The following is a 27,876-nucleotide window of genomic DNA, read 5'->3' on the forward strand; positions in this document are numbered from 1 at the left end:
CAAAAGTTCTTATTTTCTGCACACTTTGTGTTTTAATTTGTTAAATGTTTAATGTAGTATGTTATACAATATAAATTGTATTGTTTATACAACATTTTGAATAGTATACTTATATTAAAATATTATTTATTTATTTTTTGAAGCTAAATAAAATTGTTTGATACGTTGTTTTAGAAATATTTGCTTTAATGCTGCTTATGTTATAAATAATAATATATATACTATATATGTTAAATGTTTTCAATTAGATACCATTTCTTATTATCAATGAACCGTTTACAGATATACAATTTATTATTGTATCTATAGGTTATATTTCACTGATTCGCACTATTTAAGTAAATAACTTTTGTATACAAAAAAAAAAGCTAGATATTATTGTCAATTATATTTATCGTATTATACCTTGCATATTTTAAACGTAATATAACGTAAAATTTACATAAGTTAATGATATAATAAGCTTATAGAACAAATTAAGTAAGTTAAAAGATAGCCCACAGAGAGCAGGGCTATTAACTATTAAAAATTTATAAGACAATTTTAAAACGATTAAATAATATACCTAATTATATATAATAATTTATGTTTAACGCATTCGTTGATTTTACGTTTGAATTGAAGATTGACTTGCAATCAATTCGTTTAAAGCTTGTTGATATCGAGGTAAAGTCAGCAAATATTTTACAAAATCCAAGTTTGGACGTGGTTTATTGGTCGGCAGGGGTTGACGATTTATAGAATTTAATTGGTGTATCGGGAATGCCGGACTCAGTAAATAGTCTAGCGGCGTCTGATTCGGGCCGAGAATCGGTCGCTGGACTCTGGGGGGCTGCTGTGAGATCGGTGAACCGGGAGAATGGAGTTGAAGAGTAGTCTCACCGGGGGCGATCATTTGATTTTGACCCGGGGTAGCAGCCGGTTCTTGCAGTGTACCGGGAGTCATCCGCAAATCGCCTAACAGTTTTGTCAGCTCTTGGTTGAACTTGGGCGACAAATTGACCGGCTCTATTTTTTGCAGGGTCGGGTTCGGGGAATGGGACGATGCTGGTGGCATATGAGTGGGTGATGTTTTCGGATCTGCGATTGTCGGCGGAACGGAAACAGGAAGCGGATTTCCTCCGATTCCTCGTGACTGCAGGAGTGCTCGCGATGGTGATGGTTCGGTCATTTGGTTGTAAACACGGTCGGGCACCTGCAGGTCGAGGCCGAACGGTGGCTGGTGCAGCACACCCGGGACTAACGGATTAGGAGTGCCAATAGGATTGGCCGATGATTTAGACGATTGATCGGCGTTGAAGGAACTGGTCGCCCCGGGAAAATGCATAATCGAAATCCGACCGGAATGTGGCGAAATCGGTGTGGTCCCCGTCACCGGCGTTTCTGGATCCGTGCCCGGTGACGATGAGTGAAATTTTTTTAGGACGTTTAACAATTCGTCATGCAGCGCCGTGTGTGTATTCGTGGCGGGCAAAGTCGAAACAGTACAGTGGACCTGGAAAAAAAAAATATGTTGTAGCTTACACGATATCTCAATAATTTCGATCACTCATTGTCGTTTTCGTTTGACGATCGCATATAGGCAGTAACACGTAAAATGTTGCGATGAAAAAACATTATTATTGTAAAAATATAAGTCATCCACGTATACCCATGTGAACAAAATGTCGTGTTATATCGTGAAAAGCAAACGTACCGTATTCGAAACAATTATTGTCACTACCAGAACGACTGAAATCCTGTTTATCGACATTTTTTTCTCGCGATGCAACTCGGACGAGTGTATTTGGCGGTATACGTCTACATTCGGGCGCGTCTTGGGTTTTATATACATACGTACCTACCTACGATACTCAGCACGTAAATATAAACCATATAACTGACATACCATTTAGCACACTATCGAATTTCGTATTTACAGAAGATGCGCGTGTCATGATAAATTTATAATATAGTTTTGACATTGTACAGCTCACGCAGTCGATCCGATAGCAGTAAAATATCACTCTTGTTTTGTCATAAGACTCTTATCGCATTTTAATTTGTGTATATATTGTGTTTCGACATGCCTACGCCGCCAAGTATCTAAAATTTTACTGTCATGTTAGTGTTTGGTATAGTATACTTTTTTCATATTGCTATTAATATAGCCTTATATGGGCGTAATAAGTTTTCACCAAAAATGTATCTTTCCCTTATCCACCATTCCACAAATACTCGTTTCCATCAAATAAAATACCATTGACTGTGTTTCCATCAAAACAATTTCTATACCATTAAAAGATGTAATAACTTATTTAATAAGATTTGTTTTATATAATATATTGAAATAATTTTTATATTATTATATTAGAATAATATAAGTAATAATAGTAATAATAATAATAAGTTCAGTAAAATTACTATTTTATTAATACTATATGTCTATATAACATCTGACATCGAATTCCATAGATCACTATTACATACCTACGTTTCCACCAAAATATAATTTGTACAGCCATTTTCTGCACAAAAAAAAGGTACAGCTCCCAAAGATCTAAGGACCTATTTTATAGTAATTTAACATGGAATAGTGGTATGAAATGTATAGATAATTGCGAAAACTGTACAACAGTACAATATACAGCGATAGCCGTCGCTGACGGAAAAATAAATTGCATCACAGCCATCATAGTATACATTTGTTATAAAGATGTAAAAAAATAATATTATTTATGAGATTCAGCTATTAATTATTAAATATTAGTAGTGTTTAGTTCAATAAATCGTTAAAATTGAACTGATAATCTATGATAAATGATAATTTATATGATTTTTTAAAAACTATAGTAATATTAGTAATTATAATTATATAAATATATTATTTGACTTAGGTGTATTATTATTACTTGAATTTTATTTTTTTTTAATTGATAATTTAAAATATTTATACCTATATAGGTACCTATAATCGATAATATAATATGATATGTAATTATATAATGATAAGAATTTAAGAATATTTTCTTATTTTTTTTTAGTATCGTGACACACGTAATTGTTACGTTGTACCTACATGATTCGCAAATAATACTCGGTAGAAATTTTTGTAACCCATATGAATTTACTATTTTACTATACATTTAGTATTATATAATTTAATTAATTTTATAAGATTTTATTATAAAGTAATATTATTATTGACATTAATATTTTTATAAATGTATACAATAACTGCAAACACAAATAGTACTGTAGTACAAGTACAATAAGTACATAATAGTATGGGCAATATGGTTTACTAATTAATACACAATATAACAATAATACATAATTATATTATTTATATATTACATATATGGCGTATATAGAAATTAATTTAAGGGAGGTTTAAACAAATTGTCCATTCTTAAATGCTAATTAATTATACAATCAAAATCAATATCCGTACCAACCATACATTTCAGGGGGGTTTGAACCACTAACCCTCCCTCTATATATGCCACTGTATATATATATATATAATTATCAATGTATATAAAGTATTAGATATTAATGTACTATAGTATAGTATATAAAAGTAAAAAAGTGGCTTGATCTTGTTTAATAGGTAGTGAGTAATGACCTATTTTGTTGCATTAATTTTATTTCAATGACTGGAAATTATTTAATTAAGTACGTAAGTGCGTTCGTAACACAAAACCGATAATCATCAATATTCTTATGCCTTCTTCATTTGCAATGCACTTTATTTCACTTAGTCATCATATTTCCATAAAAATTAAGCTACGAAAAATTAATTTTATTAACATTACCTATACATAGCCCACATATAGGTTTATGATATGTTTATAGATAATGTTTTTTTTTCCGATTATAATAATATGTTATTGAACATCTGCGATTGTATAATATAACATATTATTCAGTGGTAATATTTTCTTTTTACAGGTCACAGTTACAAATTAAATAATCGGCCAAGTATAGGTAATAGATAATATGCTATAGATAGGTAGAAACTAATTAAAATACCTATGTGCTATTGGTGAGGTAATAAACTCTATTACCTATATAAGATATATTATTACGGGCGGGTTCATATTCCTCCACCACCGTCCATTTCCTCAACAAAAAAAAGGATGGATTCTATTTTCCTCCAAATTTTTTTTTTTTTTTTTATTATAAAAGTATGTCCATTTTCTTTCAAATATTTTATTAAGCCGGCACTATTGTTGTAGACCGTATTATAAAGTGAGCGAATAGTATTCGATAACATCGTAAATCGTAATGTTATATTATGTTCGATTAAATCTAATTAAAAAATGTACAAGACGAGTACAACGCAGATACATACGAATTTGTTATACGTACATAATTTATGTATTGTGTACAGATACAGACTTGTGTGAAACAGACATAAGAATGTTTAAAACCTGGGATAGGTATTACACTATATTTTTAGTAGCGAACTCTACGTCGATAAGTAACTATCGTGTTGAATGTGTTTTATGTTTTTCACGCTATTGTACTTCTCTCAGGTTCTATATTTTAAAATTTCTGAAAAAACGACAGTGATATTAACGGAAAGTAATCTCGTGGAAAACCGTTGAAAATTCACGAAAATTACAAATATTTTTTAGTTCGTAAGCCAAAATCAGAAGATGGATTTTCACGTTGGCGATGTTGTTTAACTACTTGCCCAGTAGTATTTTACTAGGTATCTTGTATCTAATATGCAAAAATAAAACTGAACAAAAAGTTGCCGATAAATTAGGTACACAACTACTTATTATATTTGTATGAAACATAAATATTATTTTTATTCTTAATTTCTTATTGGTGGAAAATAGATATTGGAGTATTGGAGGAAAACGGTAACTCATTTTCCGAGGAAAATGGCTACGGCCATTCAAAATAAATCATAATTTATACCTACTATTCTTATAGATATAAATATGCGAGTATATTACCTATATTATAAGTGACCAAAACAAAATCGGGAGTCATCACTATTATAATTTTGTTTATTATTTTTAAACAGCGCACTAAACACGTACCTATTAAATGTTTTTTATTATTATTTATCGTTATCAATTATTATGATTTTTCACTTTTATGAATTACAAAACATACCAATTCATGTATAAAATTTAAAACAAATACCTATTATTATCATAATCAACTAAAATATATAGCCAATTTTTTTATTTTAGTGAATATCTTAATAACATCTTTTATTCTCGAATCTTTTGCTTTATCTATTGACTCGGTCGATCGACTGAAAAATTATTAGATAATTATTTAAAGTGAATAAATAAGTGATACCTATTGTGTAGGTATGTACTACTGTACTAGGTACTATTGTCTATTATGTACCTAACTGTATTTACGTATCACGTATGCACTGTACACAGGTACTAGACTCAATTTTAATATTGCGGTTGAAAATTATATACTTATTGTTAGGTAGGTAATATACATATTTTGACCCTGTATGTTCAGCATACGCGGTTTGCAGAACTTGTACCCTGAAATAATTAATATTTATATCAGTGGTTCCCAACCTCTTCTATTCTACGCCCACTAGATTTTTAAAAATCTCGGGCCTCTTCCTATAAATTGAAAAATATCGATCAACTTTTTTTTGTGTACTTTTAAAATAAACTATACAATATTCGAAATGACTACTTTTTATTGATGATAATAATTATAAAATATAAATAATAGTAAATAATAAAATGTAACAGTCAATTAAGGCGAAATATTATAGTAATAAATTAGTATAATATTAAATAAAAAATACATAATGTAATTAATAATTAATGTTAATACTGACAACACTTTTCTTTGGACAGTTTCGTAATAACTGATTGCGTCTCCCCAGCGATGTGTGCGCGCCCCCCAGTTTGGGAATTAGTGATTTATATGATTAGCTGGTCGTAGATATACTTATTATTTATCTATTTAATTTGTCCGTTCAAAAACTATAATGTAGACACAATATAAAAACAAAAAATACTAAATGTTAAAAATAATTTTAGTAAAATATATAAGCACGTAGTTCAAGTAGGGGCGTTAATTCAGTTGTTTAATAAAACTACAGCTTAATTAATGACAGCTATAAGAAAAAAAATAGTCACTAGATATTATTACTTGGCCTAAGTACGTCACTCTGTATTATATTATATAGTTTGTCGATAGTCGTCATCATTATTATTTTTTAATATCTAAAATGATACTTAATTAAATTCGCTTCTAATATGTAGCTAGGTACACCTATTCATTACTTGACACAAATCACAATTTACTTAATCACATTTTTTTCAATTGCTACTCAGGACCTTCTGTGTACCGAAACAGAAGTGGAAAAGTACTGAATAGAATGTACAGATTATTTAATTGGATACACCGTTAATATAGTATATTATATATAATATGCACTCTTAATTTACGAAAATATTTAAGTTTTAGAAAATTAATTATATTTTTGCTATTTTTTTTTTTATCTTTATTTCAGTAATCTTTACTGACGGAAGTCCATGCACTAAACATTATCAAAATAAGAAACAAACAAAAATTGTTTTTAATTTAAAATTTACCAAATAAAAAGTTTGTTTACACTTACACACAATTAGTAGGTAGTAGTGTGATAGTAGGTATATTATGAATATTATGATAGTAGTTATTTTAAATGGTCAGTTTTTATTCTTGAGGTAAATATTATGTATTAAGGGGTAGGCAATACAATTTTATTAGAAAAATGTAACTCTCTCAAATAGAATATGTTTATAATATATTATATTCAAAAAATAAATATTATTAATACAATTATTGTTTTCCAGTGTACTTATTTTAATGGTATATAAAGATAAAATAATACAATCTACACAAAAAGTATATCATTAAGATGTTTGCGCATCATTGTTTTGAATGACCTTACATATACCTATACACTGTTTACATATAAATATTGTTATACAAATAATTAAATAAAATGTGATTATCTGATTTTGACTAGATTCATTAAAAAAAAAATTACAAAATTATTTCCTATTCAATTTTTTTTTTAACACGAGATATGCTTGTATCATCCATTCACTACTATTTTATTCTATGTGATGCACAAACAACTTACCAAATGTTTTACTTAGCAGATTAATGATGCGTAAACGGCAAACTTTGTGTCAACGATTAACTCATAACTTATCACAAAAATTATAAATTATAAGTATTTATATTATCTACATTGTTTATGGAGTTTAAACAACACCACACCTGGTGTATTGTCTTTGTTTTACAAACATATACAATAGCAAATTTGCATTCAATAGAACCAATTGCTTTAAATTGACTTATTATCAAAGTTAAAGGTAAACAAATTATTTAAGCTTAAGCGCTGGCTTTTTTGATATTTTAATTATAGATGAAAGAATTGTAAATATCACAAGTTAAAAATGTTCATATCTAATATAAAAATAGCCAAAGTTTAAGCACAGATAATATTCTTACTTCTAACTTTGATAATAGGTCAAGTCAATTTATTCTAATATTAAAGATAACAACATTTGATTGGTTCTACTGAATACAAATTTGCATGTTGTGTATTTGTATAGCAAAAACAACATGTATGGCATAGTGTCCTCTTAAAGCAAAGTAATTATAATATATACTTTAGATGAATATAACATATACTTAAATAAATCATATAATTATTGATGATGTCACTTACAATTTTAAATAACCCATGTAGACAAAATTTAATTTTTAATTAATAACAATACAATTTTTGAATTGAATAAATAGATATATTCAATTTAAAATCTATATTATCAAAATAATAGAAAAATAGTATCATGTATAGTTTACTTGTTTTGAATAATTCTCAAAATAGACAACAATAATAATATATACACATATAATTAATAATAACTAAAACTAATAGCATCTTTTAATTTGAAAACCAGTACTTTCTTTTTAACAATACCTTTTGAATGCAAACCAAGTATTTATAATTTGACATAGTTAAAAAGTATTTGTTTTCCACATACTATAACTTATTCAACATGAGTTTTTGATTTCTTAGTTAAATATAATGATAACACTGCTCCAGTGAATGAAAACAATGCAGATAACAAAAATCCAGAGTTATTTCCAAACATGTCCATTGTAAATCCACATATAATTGGTGCTAAGAATCTTGCTATTGCTGCAGCACTAGCTCCTGCACCAGCAACTAGTCCTTTATGATCAGATGAAGACTGTTCATACATTATTTCATTGTTAAATCCTCTTATGAGCGTACTTGAAGCACTGATTGGAATCATACCTGCCATAAATATAATTAAATTTGGTGCTAAGGCTAAACTAACAAATCCTATACCCAACATTATAAACGAATAAAAACATTTGGTAAATGGATTTTTAGATGGAAATATTATATTTTCTATTTTTCCCGCTGCAAATCCAGTTATGCCGCCTGTAAGTCCTTGTAAAGCACCAGTATAACCAGCTTCTGACGGAGATAAATTAAATTTTTCATTCATAGCAAGACCAACTGTACTAAAATATGCAAACAATGCTGCAGCACCTAACATTTTCAGTGAAAAAGCAGGCCAACATTCTTTCCAATTTACTTCCATTAAATCGCTCAATGGTGATGCACTTTTTCTTTCTTTTTTTGGAACAGTTGTGTTGGGAACCGTAAAATAAACAACTAAAGCATTGATTAAAAATATTATTGAAGTAGAACACGCTAGATTATAAAATCCTTCACTTTTTTCCATTAAATGACCACCAATAATTGGTCCAATAACAAATGAGAGGGAAGAAAATCCATTCATTCGCCCATAAACTGTAGTCTGTTGATCAGCTGGTACTTGGTCATTAACTAATGTCTTGCATAAAAGTTGTGAGTGTTTCAAACATCCTTGAAGAATGCGAATCAATACTATTAATATGAACGATTTCACACAGCCTAGTAGGAAATATGCTACGGCACAAATGCATATTGTAACAATAAGTACAATTTTTCGACCATAATGATCACTAAGTGCACCAATTGGTGTACCTGATAAGAATTGTAGAAATGAATATGTAGAACCTAGTAAGGCTATATGAAAGTGACTAGCACCTAAAGATCGTAAGTGAGTGCCCCATACTGGTATGATGAGGCTAATGCTGATTAAGTCCAAGAATACAATAGCATAGATATATGAATACTTGAACATGGCTGGAAAATGGAGTTCCTAAAAAAATAAGCAAAAATTAGAGTCAATAATTAAAAATATATTATTTTACATCACCTATATGCAAATTTTTTTATTATTGATCTTAAAAAATAAGATTTCAACTTTATATATTATGTAGTATCAATTATATTGAAAAAGGTAATTTATAAATACATAATTTTTACTTTCTTAATATTAGCTTTGTAAGGACATTAATAATAAGGCATTTTACAAAGATATTATTATGTCAATGTTTTGACTTAAAAATGAATATAAAACTGATAAAAACTATTTGCGTTAAATCTTAAAAGGTCATTTTAAAATCAGTATTTAAAACATTATTTTTAGAGATCAGTGTTTTATTAAAATTTTAGAATTTGTCAATAAATAATAATGTATTATATTTCAGTAAAATATAATTCATTATTTAATGTACATTTAATTTCTAAAATTTATAGCTTAGCTACTTACATTAAACATATTTCAATAAGTTCAAGTCACAGGTATATTCCAGATTAATATTTGTTTCTAACACCCTGAAATGTATAATGTACAAAATAATATTTAATATCATCAACAAATTGTTCAAGCATCTAAACTTTTAAGGCTTACAGTAATAAAGAGCTTTAATTGGTTATGCACACATCAGCTACTTCAGCCATTGTTGTTGTCAACTATCCTGCACAAAAGTTGACGAAAGTATATTAAACAGTCAATTGAAACGATTATTACCTACACGAGAAACTGAGGAAGCAAAAAAAAAAATAAATGACACTATACCCTATAATACCGTACACACTGGTGTTATTAATTCATTATTTAATATTATGTAAGTCACAATCATACAGTACCCATTTCGACGGTATCAAATCTCTGCCGTCTTATCGGATTTATACATCATATTATTGGTAATGAAAACGAACACCTTGTTGTATACTTGTATATTAATTTATTATGATCACTGTTCGGTAAATGATGGAAGCGCAGGGGCTCCCTCCACGGTCGCCCACGAACCAATTGCATAACAGTTGTCGAAACGAGTAATTTGTATTCAATTTGTATTTTTATTGGTCAACATTTTTTTATGTTGATACGTTATTGATATTATGTAAGTCCATAGTACTAACTCTCAAGATACATCTATTATTTTTTAATAGGTTTGTTTTTTGTTTACGTTTTATTTCTAGGAATTATGAATTTTCAATTTACATTTTACATCTTTAAGATAAAAATTAAAAGCAATGAAAAAACATTTTGTTGAGTGATAAGTGATAACGTTTATTACGCGGTAACCACGGTCCAGTTCGTTTAACCGGAACGTCAAAAGTGATAACACTATCGTCATATCACTGTTTCACAACAAGGAGCAATTGAAAAGCAAAAATAATTTACTACTTTCGACTAACGACGAGTTTTTTACCAGCTTGTAAGGTACGTACATTTTTATTCAATCGGCTTTGTTCGATTTTTGCATAGTCGTTTTGTTTTATTTATTGGTTTCACTTTACAGTTATCGACAGAAATGAACGGCTCAGCTTTGGTGAGGTCAAATCTGGTGGCCAAAGGTCATGGCGGAGCTATAGGACTACAGAGTTTGGCTTTTAAAAATGCGTTGCAGACACGTCGCAACACTACTGCAGCGGCTCCTACACCAGAATTAAAGTCTTCATACGGTAACCTATCAGATTCCGACAGGATTTTCACTAATTTGTATGGACGCCATGACTGGCAACTGAAGGGTGCGTTAAAACGCGGTGATTGGTACAAGACAAAAGAAATCTTGATAAAAGGTACAGATTACATTATTAATGAAGTTAAGACTTCCGGTTTAAGGGGACGTGGCGGTGCTGGTTTCCCAACTGGTATGAAATGGAGTTTTATGAACAAACCGTCTGATGGCCGCCCGAAGTATTTGGTTGTTAATGCAGATGAAGGGGAACCTGGCACTTGCAAAGACCGTGAAATCATGAGACACGATCCACATAAATTGATTGAAGGATGTTTGGTTGCTGGCCGAGCAATGGGAGCTTGTGCTGCTTATATTTATATCCGTGGAGAGTTTTACAATGAAGCTTCAAATTTGCAACAAGCTATTTGCGAAGCATATCAAGCTGGTCTTATAGGAAAAAATGCGTGCAACTCTGGCTATGACTTTGATGTATTTGTACACAGAGGAGCTGGTGCTTACATTTGTGGAGAAGAAACAGCCCTTATTGAGTCACTTGAAGGCAAACAAGGTAAACCAAGGTTGAAGCCTCCTTTCCCAGCTGATGTCGGAGTTTTCGGCTGTCCCACTACAGTATCTAATGTTGAAACAGTAGCTGTTGCACCTACCATTTGCCGCCGCGGTGGTGCATGGTTTTTGGGTCTTGGAAGACCTAGAAATTCCGGAACTAAGCTCTTCAATATTTCTGGCCATGTAAACAACCCATGTACTGTCGAAGAAGAAATGTCAATTCCATTAAAAGAACTGATTGAACGACATGCTGGTGGTATTATTGGTGGTTGGGATAATTTGTTGGCTGTAATTCCTGGAGGTTCATCAACACCACTTATACCAAAACATGTTTGTGAAACAGCAATTATGGACTTTGATGGGTTGGTAGCAGCTCAAACTAGTTTAGGAACAGCAGCTTTGATTGTAATGAATAAGCAAACTGATATTGTAAAAGCTATTGCTCGTTTGATTATGTTCTATAAACATGAATCATGTGGACAGTGTACACCTTGTCGTGAAGGAATCAATTGGATGAACAAAATTATGTATAGGTTTGTTGACGGGCAAGCTCAATCTTCAGAAATTGACATGTTGTGGGAAATTAGTAAGCAAATTGAAGGGCACACAATTTGTGCTCTTGGAGATGGTGCTGCATGGCCTGTACAAGGGCTGATTAGACATTTTAGACCTGAACTTGAACATAGAATGAAGAAGTATCAAGAGCAGAATGAAAAACAAGCTTTATCCAACTAATAGTTTTTTCAATAGTATTTACCTAACATCGGTCTATAAATATTATTCAATTGTAATTTTATCAAATTTGTTTTGATAAGTTTATTAGTTACTTATAAATATATAAATAATAATATTAAAAAAAAATATATGTATTATTGATATTTATACCTACTAAGATGATTTGTTGTCAATAAATGATTTTTTTTTTTTTTTTATCAAAAGAAGTAGAATTGAAATTAAATAGCTTATTATTAATTTTTATTATGTTTAATGATACCATAAATTATGTATAATTATTAACAACACAATAGATAAAAATTCAATGTATACTTCACTGTATAATAATATATATTAATAAACACTTTTCAATTCAACTAAAATCTAAATGTGTTCATTAAACTCAATTTAAAATTTGATTTAGGAAAAATATTTTCATTTGGGTTATAACAAAAATAATTTAGTATAATGAACAATACTCAATAGTAAGTCTGTTAGATATAGGCAAAAAACTATTCAATTGTTTATTTTAACACTAAGTAACTAAGTTACTATCTTAACACTAAGTTGAGATAATCAATATAAAATAATGTTTAATTTGAAATGTTAAAAATACATGTTATGAGAATAAAATTGTCAAGCAGAGTTAATATATTATATACATTATAATATATATATATGTATATATAAATGAATTGGGTTTATTTTTGTTTACTACACATGTGCTTTCAAGATTTCTCTATGCCCTACCAAGTATTTATGCATTTCACCTGAATATAGAGATAAGTTTCATACTGATGGAAGCTATTAGTATAATTATTGTGAAACTGTTTAATCTATAATCATTTATTTAGAGTAATGACTAGTGTAATACATATTGCCATAAAATAACCATTAATTATGTGTCATAGACAGTTCAATGTTTTATGGTTTTATTTAGTTATAAATTAATAAATTATAATTGTTAATTTATTATGTTTAAATTTCTCAATCAAGATTATATTTAAAAAGGTCTAGAATATTTGTTAATATTTATTAATAGCTATTTAAATTAAATCCAACTTTCCATGTACAATCTAAAGTTTATAAAGTGAAACAAGAAAAGTTATTTTAAATTATATTTGTAAAAAATAGTAAAGTTATCTTTAGATTTTAGGCGAATTGATTATTTCCGTGATCTGGTTAATTCTTTACATAATGTGTTGTACGGCGTAATGTATAGGCAATATTATTAGGTACAATGTACATTATACTACGACTACACTTAAATTATTGAAATTATTTAATACGTAATAATTTTAGTTTTTTTATTCAACTTGCAAGTTAAATAAGAAAAAAGTAATTTAACTTGGTTAAAAATTAGTTACATATTTCTAAACTGAATATTTACAATTTACATAAAATAAAATAAGGAAATTTACATAAATATGATAAATATGTATTTATACATAATTAGACATACATAGTAAAAATAATACATATTCAATAATGAACTGAAGATATATATTATTTAAATATAAATATACATAATATATAAATAAAAAAATATTATTTTAATTAGAGTAATTAATTAAACTCCGAAGGTCCGTGGTAGGCAAAGTAATGGAAAAATAAATTGTTTTGGTTATATTTTATATTTTTATGATTATAATACATGTAATTCGTTTAATTTTAAAATCAAAGCTCCTAATTTGTCGGGTAAAATTGCCATGTCGTTCTAATTTCGTACTATACAAGCATTCAAATCAACCACTCGTCATTCTCTCTATGATAACCTTTGCATTTTGTTTTGTATTTAACTACATACTACACTGATCTCAAAATAGAATCAGTTGACCAACTATCCAATAAATATTATAAACATTATAGGTCTTTTTACTCCTAACTAAATTTCCATATTAACTCGTTAGTATTGCAAATTTCGTCCAATTTCATCACAGTTTATAAATCCCACTCGTCGACTCAAGAAAAAATATAGCAGTGGTTTATTAACCTAAACTCATATATCACGTTGGGTTTTGTCATTAGTTGACTTTCGTCTTCATATTATTTCACTGTTAAAATGTATAGTAAATAGTAATTATCGTGTTTACTTATAGTAGCGTGCTATTCCTACTCAGCACAGATTGTAAACATTATTTTCTTCTTATGATGAAAAAATTATAACTATCATATAAGTATGTAAAAATAAACGATACGTATCTACTAGGTAGTAGCCAGTAGGTACATAAAATATTATGTTTTATAACAATTAACAATTGTATTTTTATTTGCAAATTTAAATTTTAAATAAAGTAATAAAATTAAAGTTTGCTATTTCTATTTTTTAATCATTCGTATTTCTACCATCGATATTAGATCTCGGTTTAGTATTATCTAACTAAAAAAATTTACTTTTGAATACTTAACCAGCTATTTTATAATTAGATACGACTATTTTTCATTTCAAAGATATAATATACAATTTGTACAATGGCTTAAAAATAAAAATAAATAATTTATATACTTTATTGATAAAGTAATTGTGTTGTTTTAATATTAAAAATAAATAACAATTTTAATCATTTTTAGTATATTTTTCAGTTTAACATTCATGTACGATTTACAGTACAAACAGTTACAAAGGTCAATATACTTATATTATCGAATTTTGATAGATATCATATTGTTACAATTCATAATTTGTAATTTACGGTATAATTATTGGTGTCATTAATTTGATTAATTTAATTATCATTATTAACTATTGAATTAGTATTTTTATTTTATAATCATTCGGATATAGGATTATGTCTAGTAATATAATTTGTGTAGTGGTTTGTTTTGATAATTTTTCAGAATAGTTAATTTTCATAAGAAAAAAAAATTATTTAGAATAAAAATTCTAAATGACTGTACAATAATAAAACAAACGGATCGTTTCAGCTATTTATGATTTCAAAATATAAATTAAATCAATTTGGTTAGATGCTGTGGACATGCCGCTTCAAAAAAATACGCAATTGATTCTGTTGAAGACGATTATAGCGAAACTAATTCGATCCATTCTATAGATCTACATTATATATTTACTGTATCTTATTATACTCTTAAATTCTTTTTGACCATTGTGATTTATTAACTGTGTATTTGTTTATAAAGACGTAGATAAATATTTATTATTATTATGCTATTTTGTTTTATGAACAATTATAAAAACATACCACATTCTTTGTTAATTTAATTTCATGTAGTCTATTGCTTTAATGTATAATTGGCCAATTTAAAATTCTTATAAATAATTATTTAATCGTATCATACCATACAAAATATTAAAATATACGCAAATATACTACAAGTGTTGACGTTTTAAAAACTACAGTAGAAATAATGTTATACGATACCTATACAAGATTATAGTTATTTTAAGTTCTTAAAAAAATTGCGTTAACCACGAGGAGTATACCTATAAAGTAGAGAGAGAAACGACATTTGACAGAGTTGTTAAAAAAAGTACATACCTATTATATTAGGGTGGTGACTTTTATTTTTCTGTTGGATTTGTTCAGTCTTATTTTTTAAATTGGTTCAATACTTATACAAAATTTACATGTCGATTGAACGATTGGTTAAGCTTAACCCGTGCAGCCCTTAAAGTAAAATTACCTGTTTTTGCTCAAATAACAACCTTTTTTTTAAATATTTGATTAATATTTCATTGTCATTGATTTTTTATAAAAATACTTATTTGGAATTATTTATAGTACACGGACCAATCGGACCAATATGTCACTACAAAAAACATAGTGATGCTATGTGAATCATATAGTTTTTTACACGGTAGCAACAATTGATTTTTTAGTGTAATATTAAATATATAGCCTGCAGTGGCAATATTAAACCCAGGACCCTGGCCTCGGTCTCTCTAGCTATGTCTAACTTGGGAGTTATAGTAATTTTATCATAACATAAAAATAATAAATAAATAAAACACTAAGAAAATATGTCTGAACTAAACGAATGCTTAGAAAGTTAATTTTTTAGAATACAAAATTATTGTTTTTATAAATTTATAAGTTCTAGTAGGTGCTAGATTTTTTTTTTGTATCCCTATTTAATAATTCAATTTCTGTATTTAAGGGGGCTTTTACTTCATATAGGCCCTCAGATCACCAAGTTTCACGCTATGCCACAGTGTAGACTGTGTAGACACTTTTATTATTTAGTTCTTTTGGAAAAAAAACATAATTTATGTTATAATAAATTAATAACTAGACATATGGACAGTGGTAATAAGAATAATCCACTTATGCATGTAGAATGCCAACTATTGCATAAATTAAATTAATATTTATTTAATATACTTAATAATATTTATAAATATTATGCTTTTATATATTACTCAAGTTCACTAATACTATGGATATTATTTTAATTATTAAGCTTATAAATCGTTACATTTTTAATCATATTTTTAAAAGTATTTTCTATTTTTTATAATTAATTTGAAATAAAGAATATACATTATAGTTGTCATAACATATTAACTGTTCTATTAAAAATTCAGGGATAAATATTATTGTATCTGACATATGTAGCTGGTGTTAAAAATTATTAAAAATACTTATAAATTCCAATTATTTCTCCCCCTCTCTCTTTCAAAAATTGTTCTAAATCTAGCTTTAATGTAGCACATTATTAAAGATAAAACTAGAAAAATTTTTTAAGTATTTTTAATTGTACTACGTAGATGATGCACTACTTTGAAAATATTTCAGTTGACCTAACGACGTTTTTATTTGTAACGGTTCTAAGCAGATTAGATATACTCAATAACATAGTTATTATAGCAATTAATCAATTATTTTATTAAAATAAATGCCGAACAGTGAATGCTCCATTCGCCAGTCGAAGAATTGTAGTCATTGCTTGTGCTTCGTTTACCAATAACTTTTATTGTCTATTCTTCGAACGGTCGACAATTCATAATTTTTCATCTGCAACATCAACTACAAATTCAAAATGAAAACATTCTCGGTATGTCGTACACTATACCGATTTATTAGTTTCAAAAATCAACTATTTTATTTCTGAAAATTAACACTTCTATTGAAATTTTCACCAGGTGGTGGTTCTACTAGCACTGGTCATCGTCATCGTCATCGGAACGGACTCTGCAGCCGTTTCTACAGATTATGATGATTCGAATGATAAGTACGTTGTTTAATATATTATAAGTAATAATGAATTACTAAATAACATATTATTTTACTGAATTATTGATGTATACTACCTATGTGCTTTATTAATTTACGTATAATAAAAATAACAGTCCACAATTGGCATAATTTGATATGGAATATTGTATGAAAATACTTTTTATATAATATCAATCAAAATATTGTATTTTTTTCATTTTATTCTTTCATAAAATATTAGGTTTTAAATAATTTTTCACTCACATTATGTTGATTATTGAAAAAAAATAGTAATTGATTTCTATTAAAAAAAAAAAAAATAGGTGATATTGTTAATTTTAATGTTATATTATATAAACTTTTTTTTAGAATTGGAACAGATGGTTATATTAATAATATTGTAATATAAACGTGTTCTGAGTAAAATTTTGGTATTGGTAAACATTAAACAACTCTTAGAGCTTACGTTATGTATCAGTAAGAAGTTACTCGTTAAGTAAACAATTGATAATAGACACGTTAGTAAGCAATTATGTTTATCGTTGTTGAAAATAATATATAGAAACTAATTATTCCCTTATGGCATTTTAGCTCGTTTCTCGATAATGTGATATAATATAATTTTGAAAAGCGCTAAATACTAACTATCTATACTCTTATACAGCCATACATAAGTTAAAAAAAATATAAAAATAATTAATTTATTAAATTAAAATGATCTATTAAAGATTTATTCCAAAAGAATTTTGACATAAAGGGGTGAAGTAAAATATTTTTATTTTTATTTATTTTAAATAATTTTATTTATCCTTGAATTTTCACTAATATCAGTAGTTAGCATACAAGGTATGACTTGTAAAAATTTAGCAAAAGGTTAACTTCTCTCCCTACGCTCTTGATTATGTGATACAAAGGTCAAATATATTAGGAAAAAATAGAAAAAACTATAACCTAAGTCTTATATATTATGCTAGTTCGACACTGATTATTATTGATCTTTGAGAAATTTCAGATCGTTACGTGATAATATGATAATATATTATTCAATTATAATAAAATCTTGATTAATATGCTCAATTTATTGGTTTCAGTTCATTTGGTGAAAAAACGCATGATTTTTTCCGGTACGCCCGCAGTGCTGAAAAATACACTAAGGTCGGCTCCAAGCATCCACTGTATGTGTTTTTCAAAAGTCTGTTCAAACTTCTATCGAAAATATTCTCTGCCGAAAATGCCATGTAATCAAATTATCGTAACATACACAAATTATATTATTATTCATTTTAATTTAAAATTTTGCTTATATCTAATATTTGTGTTTTCTTAGACAAACTGCTCCTGATTTATATCAAAACAATACTTAAATATAAACACAATGGGTGAACATGGGCAGTATAACAAAATACATATTCACAAGGTATATAATATGATATTCTTTTACTATTTATTTACTATTTTTTCATTTATACAACACAGATTCGATTTAATGATTTAATGTCATATTATATTCCTATGTTAATTGCTATAGTTATTACAAACAATCTTAGTGCATTATACTATACTTAAATTAGAAACAATACAAATATAATATTCAATATTAGTAATCTTATTATGTATTATAAAGTCACAGCTATCTAATATTGTGTTAAATATTATGTTATTCTATGCAATTATATGTTATTTTTTAAATTATTTTTTGTTTTTTTTTCATAATAAATAAAATATAGTTTAAATAGTAAATAGTTTTACTTACTTATTATTCTTTACGACTTTGTGTGGTTTCATAGCCAATTCATGAGTACGTATATTATATTAGTTTATTTAGTATACGAATTTGTCTGAAAATTTCGTTATCACATATTTCCACTTGTAGTTTGTAGGAATAAAAATATGTTTAAAAATACCAGAACTTTATTTATACCACTGAGGTTCTGAGTGTTCTGAGTGTTTTTTACGCACCGCATCTAACAAAAAAAAATTGTTACTTGTTTTTAGACTATATATATATAATAGGTTACTCGTATGTATTATTCAGAATTAATGATACAAGTGCAAATAAAGTACAAAATACTAATTATTTTTTGTTAGTTTTGTTAATGTGTGTATAATAAGGCGTATACATAATTATTCTTGGTATACACATATACAGAACACTATCACTTATCAAATTTCTAGTTCCACGAGAGAACAGTGGGAGATCAAAGAATAGTTAAGTGTTATTGTCGTATTGAAGTTTTTCTTAAGTATAATGTTAATAATATAATTAATACAATATTCATAAAAAATGTTAAATCAGAGTGGCATTATACTATATAATATTATTCACGTATCTAATACGCGTATTTGTCTTAGTAAATTTGAATTGTGATTTACAACGAACGTATTTAAATTATTGAAATATTAATATATTACACAATTTACCATCAAAGTTTTGTGATTGGTTTAATGACATTATCGAACTTAATAAGATATACCAAACCTAGCTTAGGATTTTATCCAAGTTTTCATTACCTATTGTTATTGTTACGATTATTTTTTATAATATAATTACTGATCATTTATACTTCTCCTACAAACTGATAAACTAGATTTCCTGTTTTTCATAACCGTTGACTAATTTAGTTAAATATGTAGCCAATATTTTAGTTTGAATCAATAAAATACTATTTTAAAGGGTACAAAAATATTATTAAGTTGTAGGTCAATTTTGCACGAATAATCTCAAATATTACTGCATGCAGAGAAATCATGGGTGCAAATTAATGATTTTTTAAATATGAGCAATGTAGACGAAATTAATCAGTGTTTTCGATCAGCTAACGTATATATCATTTGATCTAATGATGTCTACATATTTTCTTTCGAAAAATAAGGTATTTTTGTTATCGAAAAAATAACCTTATAAATTGACATGTACATCGTTCACCTAGTTAGTTCAGCTACTGGAACCAACACAATTGGACATCCATACGCATATCTACCGGCAATTTTTTTCATTTCATCAATCGACGAAAAACGAAATGAATACAACCACGGTAAGCCGATCATTTATATTCCATAGTTTTATTAGTATAAGACAATTAAAATAATAGCAGGTATAATGGTGCAACTAAGTCTAAACTATTATAGCCTAACCTAATCTGGAGGGCTGTAGCACTACAAATAAATATTTAATTTAATTTACTTACTTTCATGCTTTTCAAAAAACTAGAAGGATCGTCTCGGTTATTTTCATTTTCAATAGTAACAACTGTACAAGTAGAACTGGATATTTTTTTTGGTTTATCAAAAATACAGAATAAGTTTTTTTGTCCAATTTTAATCACCAAAATAAAATTAAAATATTAGACAGTGTTCGCCGCAATGCTACTGGCTGCAGTCGCATGCCCGTATTTTGTTAGAGAAAAATATTATTATTAAATTATTTAAATTACATATTGTAAAAAAAACTTTAATATTTTATATTTATACAATTAACGTTTGAATAATTCTGTTACAATAACTATATACGACATATTGCATAGAATATATCTCACTACCGTATGCTTACATAATTATTAAATCTTATGTAATAAAAAAAAATGGTGGCTAAAATACATTTTGAGGGAGCACGCCTTCCTCCCTTAGTCCGTCCGTCCCTAGTTGCGCCAATAGGTAAAATAATAAATTGTTTTTTCAAAATTAAATTTTTTATTACTACTTTGTATTGTCATTAATATAGATTTTAGTTTTGGCGGTGTTTGTCTTCTCCCAATGGTCTACCGCTGCCGTAGTGCCTACATATCCAACGGAAAAACCTAAGACCCCTGTGATTGCGCAACTGTTGAGAAATGATTATATCTACGACAATTACGGACAGTTCAGTCTCAAGTGAGTTTCATAGTTAATAAATAAACATACTGTTTTTTCATCTGGTCGATTTCTAGGATATTATAATAGCTAGATACTAAGCTACTCAGTATTCATATAGTATTCTGGTTAGTAGTTCGTTAAATACTATTTGATATCGATAGAAATAAAATAAACTCATCCTTTACTGTGCATTTAAAAATATATTAACTTTTCGACGACTTAAAACAAAATGCATTACCTATTGAAAATATATTAGATTTTTAAAATTGTTAAGAATAGGTATTTCAAGACCATATTTTCAATTATACTTTGATTTCTTATATAGTCTAAAGATTGTACTGTGGTGAATTACTGGTTATACAATATTATACGTCAAAGCACAATAAGCAAATTTTATAAAAAATAATTTAACATGATTAATAAATTAATTAATACTGATTAGTGATTATAGTAACTGAATATTATTGAAAATAGTTTAGTTCTTTAGAAGTTACTTTAAAAATAAATGTAACTTATTATGTGCCTTAGTTAAAAGTAATTTAACTTTTTAATAAATCATCTCAGTTTCTATAATTATAATCAGTAAATAAAATAAAATAATTAAAAATTACTTGTTTGATCTTAAATGTATATGCATATAAATAAATCCGGCTTAAAAATATACAATAAACAAGGGTGATGGTTCTCAATTGAAAAGGTAAATTTTATATCAGCACTAAGACAAATTGCATTAAAAATATAAGTATTTAGAGAAATTGTATTTAAGAATAATTATGAAGTTAAAAATTCCAAAAATTAGAATTATAATAAATGTATTGATAAAGGAAAAACTCCAAATTATTCAGGTTATCTACTTGTTGAATTACCCTACATGGGCTACATTATACAAAGTAAATCGATGGTAAATAATAATATGCAATGACGTATAATTATAGCTATCAGGTGGATGATGGGACATCGCAGACCAGAGAAGGAACGTTGGTATTGAACGACGAAGGAGACGATTACGTTTTGATTCAAAAGGGCTCATACTCATACATTTCTCCCGAAGGTATCAACATTACGGTGACGTATACAGCCGACAAGGATGGTTTCAAGATTGTTGAATCGACTAACGATGTACCCGCCAGAGTGTAACCAAAACATTCAAACATAGTCCATAGTAAAATAATATATCATTATAATATAATATTGTATCAGGTTTAATGTCTACGCGCAAATTTTATATTGATCATATCATTATTTTAAACTGATTATATAGTTTTGTAGTTGTAGTATTATACGTTTAGTTTAGTTGGAACATAGAAATTAAATGTACATGAAATAAAATACAGTGGAATAATTAAAATATTTGGTTTTTAGAACGCATGCTTAAGATAAATAATAAAAATGTATATTTTCCCTTGCCTTTGCCTACATTATAATAATATGGTGTATTGAAATTTTTGTTTAATTGTTACATTAAACATAAATTGTTAAATAAATTTTTATTATTTCTAATATTTGTTTTTAAGTAGCTCATAGAATTCATATTCTGAACTCAGAACTAGAAAACATGAAAATACAAAATACATCGATCATTAAACAACTAGGTATAGCTATAGTTTGTTTTTTATTGATTTTAAATTCAAATTGCATGACTAAACTAGAGTATCAGTGAATACACTACAAACTATAATACAACATAATACAATTTTCCCTACGATTTGAAACGCTCAATAATTGCGTTTGTGTTGTTTAATAATTAATTGGGCGATTTTAAATTAAATTAAATTGCGAAATAATTATCATTTAAGAAATATTAAAATAGGTGAATTGTAAATTCGGTTTCCCGCTTTTCAGATATTAAAAGTTTAATGTGTAAACAGGATAATGAATTTTAAAAGTATAGATATGCATACTGCATGTACAAGATCCATCAATGATATGAAAAAATGAACTTGTTCACGCAACTCAAAAAGAGTGTAGATGAAAAAATAATACATTTTTATTTATATTTATTATATTGTCGTTTTTCATTTCACGTCATTATTATTACTGACGACTACGATTAATTTATACTAAATATAAACCATTTATTTTCAGTGCTGTGTACATAATTATTTTATTTTTCGTCTGAATATTGATTAATTTATAATGTAAACATTATATTTTTTTATACTGAATAAATTTGAGAGTCACCAAAATATTGTGAAGAGACGTGCGAATGTGCGATGAAACAATTTGGATACCTCTGATACAGACAATAAATAAATTGCTTTTAAATTACTTTTATTTTTAATAACTCAGTAGAGTAATTATATATATATAGCTAGAGTTGACACTTGCATCATTATTACGAGAGAACGAATCTAATTATGTTTTTTTTTTCATTTTCATTTCATTAGTTTATGAAGATTCAAAGACATTTTGAAATTACATTTGCTTTGTTTATTATTTTATTATTATTGGAAAGTAGTGTAGCTGTAATTCTTAAAAATATTTAAAAAAATTAAAGCCATGTTCTTCTTTCTTTTGAGGTATTTTCATATTGTTTAAGTGTTTAAGCGATTTTCAATGTACCTATTACACGATAAGATTAATAAAGATACATTATTTGTTGCTTGTAGATTAAATCAGGTTACATTATACTTTATGTAATTTTATCGGCTTAACTGTACAATCAATCTTTTTTTTTTTTACAAACTATTGTAGGACCGATTTTATAACAATAAAAGAGATCCCGAATACATTTTTCATATATATTATAATCATTAATGATTTATCTAAAATATGTGTAATATGAACGTTCGGGAAAATATTTTGCTACTAAGCATGAAATTAAAAACAATGGTTTAATATTTTTAAATATGAACCTTAAAACAATCCAAATTATAGAGATATTGATGGAAGAAAAAAATATTTATATTTGTACGTACCTACTTATTTTAAATACCTATTAGGTACCTAACATACATGTAAAACAGTTATTCGAATAATTTAGTGTTTTATGTTAAAAATTACACTGTACATTTATAAATTGTACTTAGACTAAAATAAAAATAGAAAGAGTTTTAGCATATTAATCTATACACATTTGAATTCTTTTATTATATGACAAATTTATTTTGAAATATTAATAAAGACATGTAATTGATTTGTATATACAGAGAGACTAGATTGTGTTTCATTCATATTATAAAGTTGCAGAAAGTTATTAAATCTTTTCTGTGAGATATATGCATATAGATATACTATATCGTTCCTTAAAAAAATTATAAATATTTCAGAAATCAAAGAAAATAATAATTGTATGCGTTTATAATTACACGTAATAATATAATGATCATTTAATGGTTTCGTAATAGAAAAAAAAAACAAAACTAAAATACAATTTTTTATTATAAATGTTTGCACTTCATAATTGTTACAAATTTCAATACAAATTATGTAACACAATCTATGTATAACAATTTTGTATAATTGTGTTATTTTACTTAATATTTTGTTTATCTTGGGGATAATTATTAATTAAATTGCTAGTAATTAATATTTTTGATAAGGGCCTTTAAAATTGCATTAATTTGCTAAAATATAATACATATACGTAATATTATTATTCATTACATAGTAACATAATATTTTATACTTGGTAATTATTATGTTATAAGTACGTAGATACGCGTAGTTAATGCTTATATTGATATATTCAGTATCTTCATTTTTTTCATTTTAAAATAATAAACAAAAATCGTATGTAATAATATTGTATAAAATTAATTACGTTACTTCTGGTTTACGAATAGAAATATATTTTTAAAATGTGGGTATACCTATCTTATTTTATTATGTTATAATAAAATCAATAATAATTGATTTACGACGGTATTAAGGCTAATGACCAAGAAATACAATAATTTATGATCTACTAGTATGCTTTACCTTTCAACAATAATTTAATACAATCTTTGAGAATGAAATATTTGTTATTTTGTAAATAATAATAATATTATTGGTGTATATAATTTAGTACAAATAGACAAAACTATAATATTTTTAATTAATAAGAAACTAAGAAATAATGATTAATGCACATTTTATTGGCGATTGGTTGGCTTATATGATATACACGGCTCAGGGATGTGGAATTTGCTGGTAAAATGTGGTAGTTTAAAAAGTTTTTAAATAATTTTTTTTGTGAAATTTCACCTATACCTAATAACTAATAAGTAACAACCTATTTCTGAAATCATTCATATCGATATAAATTAATAAACATAATTTACATAATTAGTGATAAAATTTGTGACTAATGAAAACAGAATAATACCATGGTTTTAAATGAATAAATAAATAAAAAATGTAATGCATAAATAGGTAATATGAGTATGAAGTAATACAATATATAACTATATAAGTATTAATATTAAATTTTAATTGTGTAAATGAGTAATAACATTAATACATTATTGATCACGCGTGTTTAATACACAGCGTTTACTTTTTGAATATGTGTATAAAGACTAAATATGGTGTGTCTGTGTGTAACGTCTAATAATGACTAAACATTATAATAGACTACCGAAATAGTGTATCAGTAGTTACCTACTACATTATAATTATAGTTATTATGCTTGTAAAAACATTTAAAACCTCTCTGAACACTGGATTTTAACAACGGTTAAAACCTTATGAAAAATTCACGTAAATTTATTTTTACCCATACAATTTATCGAGTCTACATCTCTCGCTAGGGGTAGAGTTACGTACCCGATGGGAAAATAAACATAGAAAATCAACAACAATATTATGTTAATGTTATAAATGATATTATATTAATATATATATAATATATAAATTATTCCAAAGTATATTACGCAGCTTATATTGCATCATTATTAATTATTATGTATTTGATAAATTATATTTTATATTATAGAGGGTATCCCTTCACTACGAAACCGTTCTTGTCGGCCGTGTACAATATTTTCTCGTTGTCGCCTTCGGGGGGTGACAGACGAGTACGACCCCTCTTGGTTTAATGTGAAACCGGTTCCATCGTCGTTTTATACCAGCGTTCCTTTTTTCATCTAAGTAGTTCCGTCGTTGAGCACATAACTGAAATTTGACAATGGGTAATAATATTAAAAAGTGTCCAACGAAAAAAATAAATATTATGTACCTAAAATGTAACATTTCATTTAGCCCGTAATATTATGTTATAAAATGGATGACCGATTTCAGGTAAATTATTTTTACCATAAATATATATTTATTAACTTACATTAAAAACAGGGAAATTGGTGTTTCAATGTATGTATTTACCGACATGACGTGGCAAAGATAATATTCCCTATATAGTATGTAGTTTGTATATTTAGTGATCCGCGTATAGAACACACTTTTCATCGCTATTGTGGTATCGATTTTATTTTATAAGTTTTGTAATAATTTTTATTATGTAGTGATTAATAATTAATACTTAATAGCTAATACAATTAATTATAATTAATAATACAGAAATACCTGCATGACACGTCGGGGCTAAATATCGTGTAAAATACAATTTACCTATATAACTATTAAATAAATGATACGAGTATTGGGAGGTAAAGTAGTATGTTAATACAGAAAATAAAATAGTTAACCGAAATACTCAATAATAACCTACCTGTAACATCGTCAGACAATTTTTACAGTAGTTTTTACTGACCGTCTTATCGAGATTTCACAAATGGTTCGTTCGGTTCAGTTATGGTTAATTTGGAGAAGTATGAAAATAGTTTATGAACACTTATGTAGGTCTAAAACTAGACACATGTAGTTTGTAGCACCACTCGTTAGTTTAAAATCCATGTTTTGTTTACTAACAATGACTGTTAGGTTAGGACCTAACCGTTAGGTTTTTGGGAATCAGAAAACCTTCCGAATACGCGTGTACTGTATAGGAACATATTACAATTTTGGTGTGAAAAATAAATTTAGCGAGCATGAACTGGCCTTTAGTGTCCGAGATGCTGTCATGTCTTATCAACAACGTTTTGGACTTGTTGAATTAGTTGCCGGCGCAGTCGCCGAGAATAGACAGTAGTTAACCAACAACAACACTAACAACTTAATGAATTGCACCTGGGGAAAATAAATATAAAAAAACATTCGAAACTATTATATTGTAATAATATTGTTATGTAAAATGCAATTCTTATCCACAACAATAAAATATCTTTGATAATTTAAGTAAAACAGCAATTATGTATTATATTACATAAAATATAGACATTTAATATGTATTTTATAGGTATTAAGGGCCATCGTCATTGTGATCATTGTTGTTTATTTATATTTTAATGAAAATTATACTTATTGTGGCTGCTGTTATCGAGTCGCCGACTGTGAGGACGATCATTAACTGGGATTTTTAAATATTAACTAAAAACTAATGTAAAAGAAAATACATGTTGATATTAATTTTAGTAAACATTGGCCACCTTCAAGGCACATTTACTGAAATAACAATTAATTAATAATTATAATATGTACAGACATATAACACTGCGCAATGTACATAACATTATAGTTATCATTATTTACCATTTTAACTAATTATTAAAAATATTATGTGTTGAGATAATTAGTTTGTCATCATTTCACGTTTCTCAATTTATGTATTTGTATCCAATATTATGGCATGACGTTATACGTTGTCTAG

The 27,876-nt window shown here is 27.1% G+C and overlaps 4 protein-coding genes and 1 long non-coding RNA gene across 7 annotated transcripts; 3 read left to right on the plus strand and 2 right to left on the minus strand.

The window, feature by feature from the left end:
• Positions 1-482: 482 nt before the first annotated feature.
• Positions 483-1,866, minus strand: LOC113554329. Its single transcript, XM_026958125.1, has 2 exons — positions 1,697-1,866; positions 483-1,495 (listed from the first exon to the last, which is right to left on the minus strand). The coding sequence occupies exons 1-2, from the start codon at positions 1,832-1,834 to the stop codon at positions 608-610; spliced, it is 1,026 nt and encodes a 341-aa protein (XP_026813926.1). The 5' UTR covers positions 1,835-1,866; the 3' UTR covers positions 483-607.
• Positions 1,867-7,866: 6,000 nt separating this feature from the next.
• On the minus strand, positions 7,867-10,383 carry LOC113552192 (major facilitator superfamily domain-containing protein 9-like). 3 transcript variants are annotated; one of them, XM_026954936.1, is made up of 4 exons: positions 10,061-10,383; positions 9,822-9,883; positions 9,681-9,745; positions 7,867-9,227 (listed from the first exon to the last, which is right to left on the minus strand). In XM_026954936.1, the coding sequence occupies exons 3-4, from the start codon at positions 9,687-9,689 to the stop codon at positions 8,037-8,039; spliced, it is 1,200 nt and encodes a 399-aa protein (XP_026810737.1). In that variant the 5' UTR covers positions 9,690-9,745; positions 9,822-9,883; positions 10,061-10,383; the 3' UTR covers positions 7,867-8,036. The 3 variants fall into 3 exon arrangements, with proteins under 3 accessions (XP_026810737.1, XP_026810736.1, XP_026810735.1); XM_026954935.1 differs by having other exon boundaries at positions 9,822-9,888; XM_026954934.1 differs by having other exon boundaries at positions 9,822-9,953.
• A 108-nt stretch (positions 10,384-10,491) lies between these two features.
• On the plus strand, positions 10,492-12,324 carry LOC113552191 (NADH dehydrogenase [ubiquinone] flavoprotein 1, mitochondrial). The gene is made up of 2 exons (XM_026954932.1): positions 10,492-10,640; positions 10,720-12,324. The coding sequence occupies exon 2, from the start codon at positions 10,732-10,734 to the stop codon at positions 12,178-12,180; it is 1,449 nt and encodes a 482-aa protein (XP_026810733.1). The 5' UTR covers positions 10,492-10,640; positions 10,720-10,731; the 3' UTR covers positions 12,181-12,324.
• Positions 12,325-17,013: 4,689 nt separating this feature from the next.
• LOC113552339 lies at positions 17,014-19,071 on the plus strand. Its single transcript, XR_003405173.1, has 4 exons — positions 17,014-17,175; positions 17,264-17,352; positions 18,428-18,574; positions 18,664-19,071. It is a non-coding gene; the product is annotated as an uncharacterized LOC113552339 (long non-coding RNA).
• Positions 19,072-20,227: 1,156 nt separating this feature from the next.
• Positions 20,228-22,470, plus strand: LOC113552338 (flexible cuticle protein 12-like). Its single transcript, XM_026955189.1, has 3 exons — positions 20,228-20,371; positions 21,058-21,206; positions 22,124-22,470. The coding sequence occupies exons 1-3, from the start codon at positions 20,357-20,359 to the stop codon at positions 22,323-22,325; spliced, it is 366 nt and encodes a 121-aa protein (XP_026810990.1). The 5' UTR covers positions 20,228-20,356; the 3' UTR covers positions 22,326-22,470.
• The last annotated feature ends 5,406 nt before the right edge of the window (positions 22,471-27,876 follow it).

Source organism: Rhopalosiphum maidis, chromosome 2 (assembly GCF_003676215.2).
Source record: "Rhopalosiphum maidis isolate BTI-1 chromosome 2, ASM367621v3, whole genome shotgun sequence".
Taxonomy (NCBI): Eukaryota; Metazoa; Arthropoda; class Insecta; order Hemiptera; family Aphididae; genus Rhopalosiphum; species Rhopalosiphum maidis.

What these genes read in the sequence shown, in the direction of transcription:
- LOC113554329 (XM_026958125.1), bottom strand. Translation starts at nt 1,834, where the DNA reads ATGTATATAAAACCCAAGACGCGCCCGAATGTAGACGTATACCGCCAA. An exon ending in CAATAATTGTTTCGAATACG is followed by an intron (nt 1,496 to 1,696) that starts GTACGTTTGCTT and finishes TTTTTTTTCCAG; the next exon opens with GTCCACTGTACTGTTTCGAC.
- LOC113552338 (XM_026955189.1), top strand. An exon ending in TACGGACAGTTCAGTCTCAA is followed by an intron (nt 21,207 to 22,123) that starts GTGAGTTTCATA and finishes GTATAATTATAG; the next exon opens with CTATCAGGTGGATGATGGGA.
- LOC113552191 (XM_026954932.1), top strand. Translation starts at nt 10,732, where the DNA reads ATGAACGGCTCAGCTTTGGTGAGGTCAAATCTGGTGGCCAAAGGTCAT.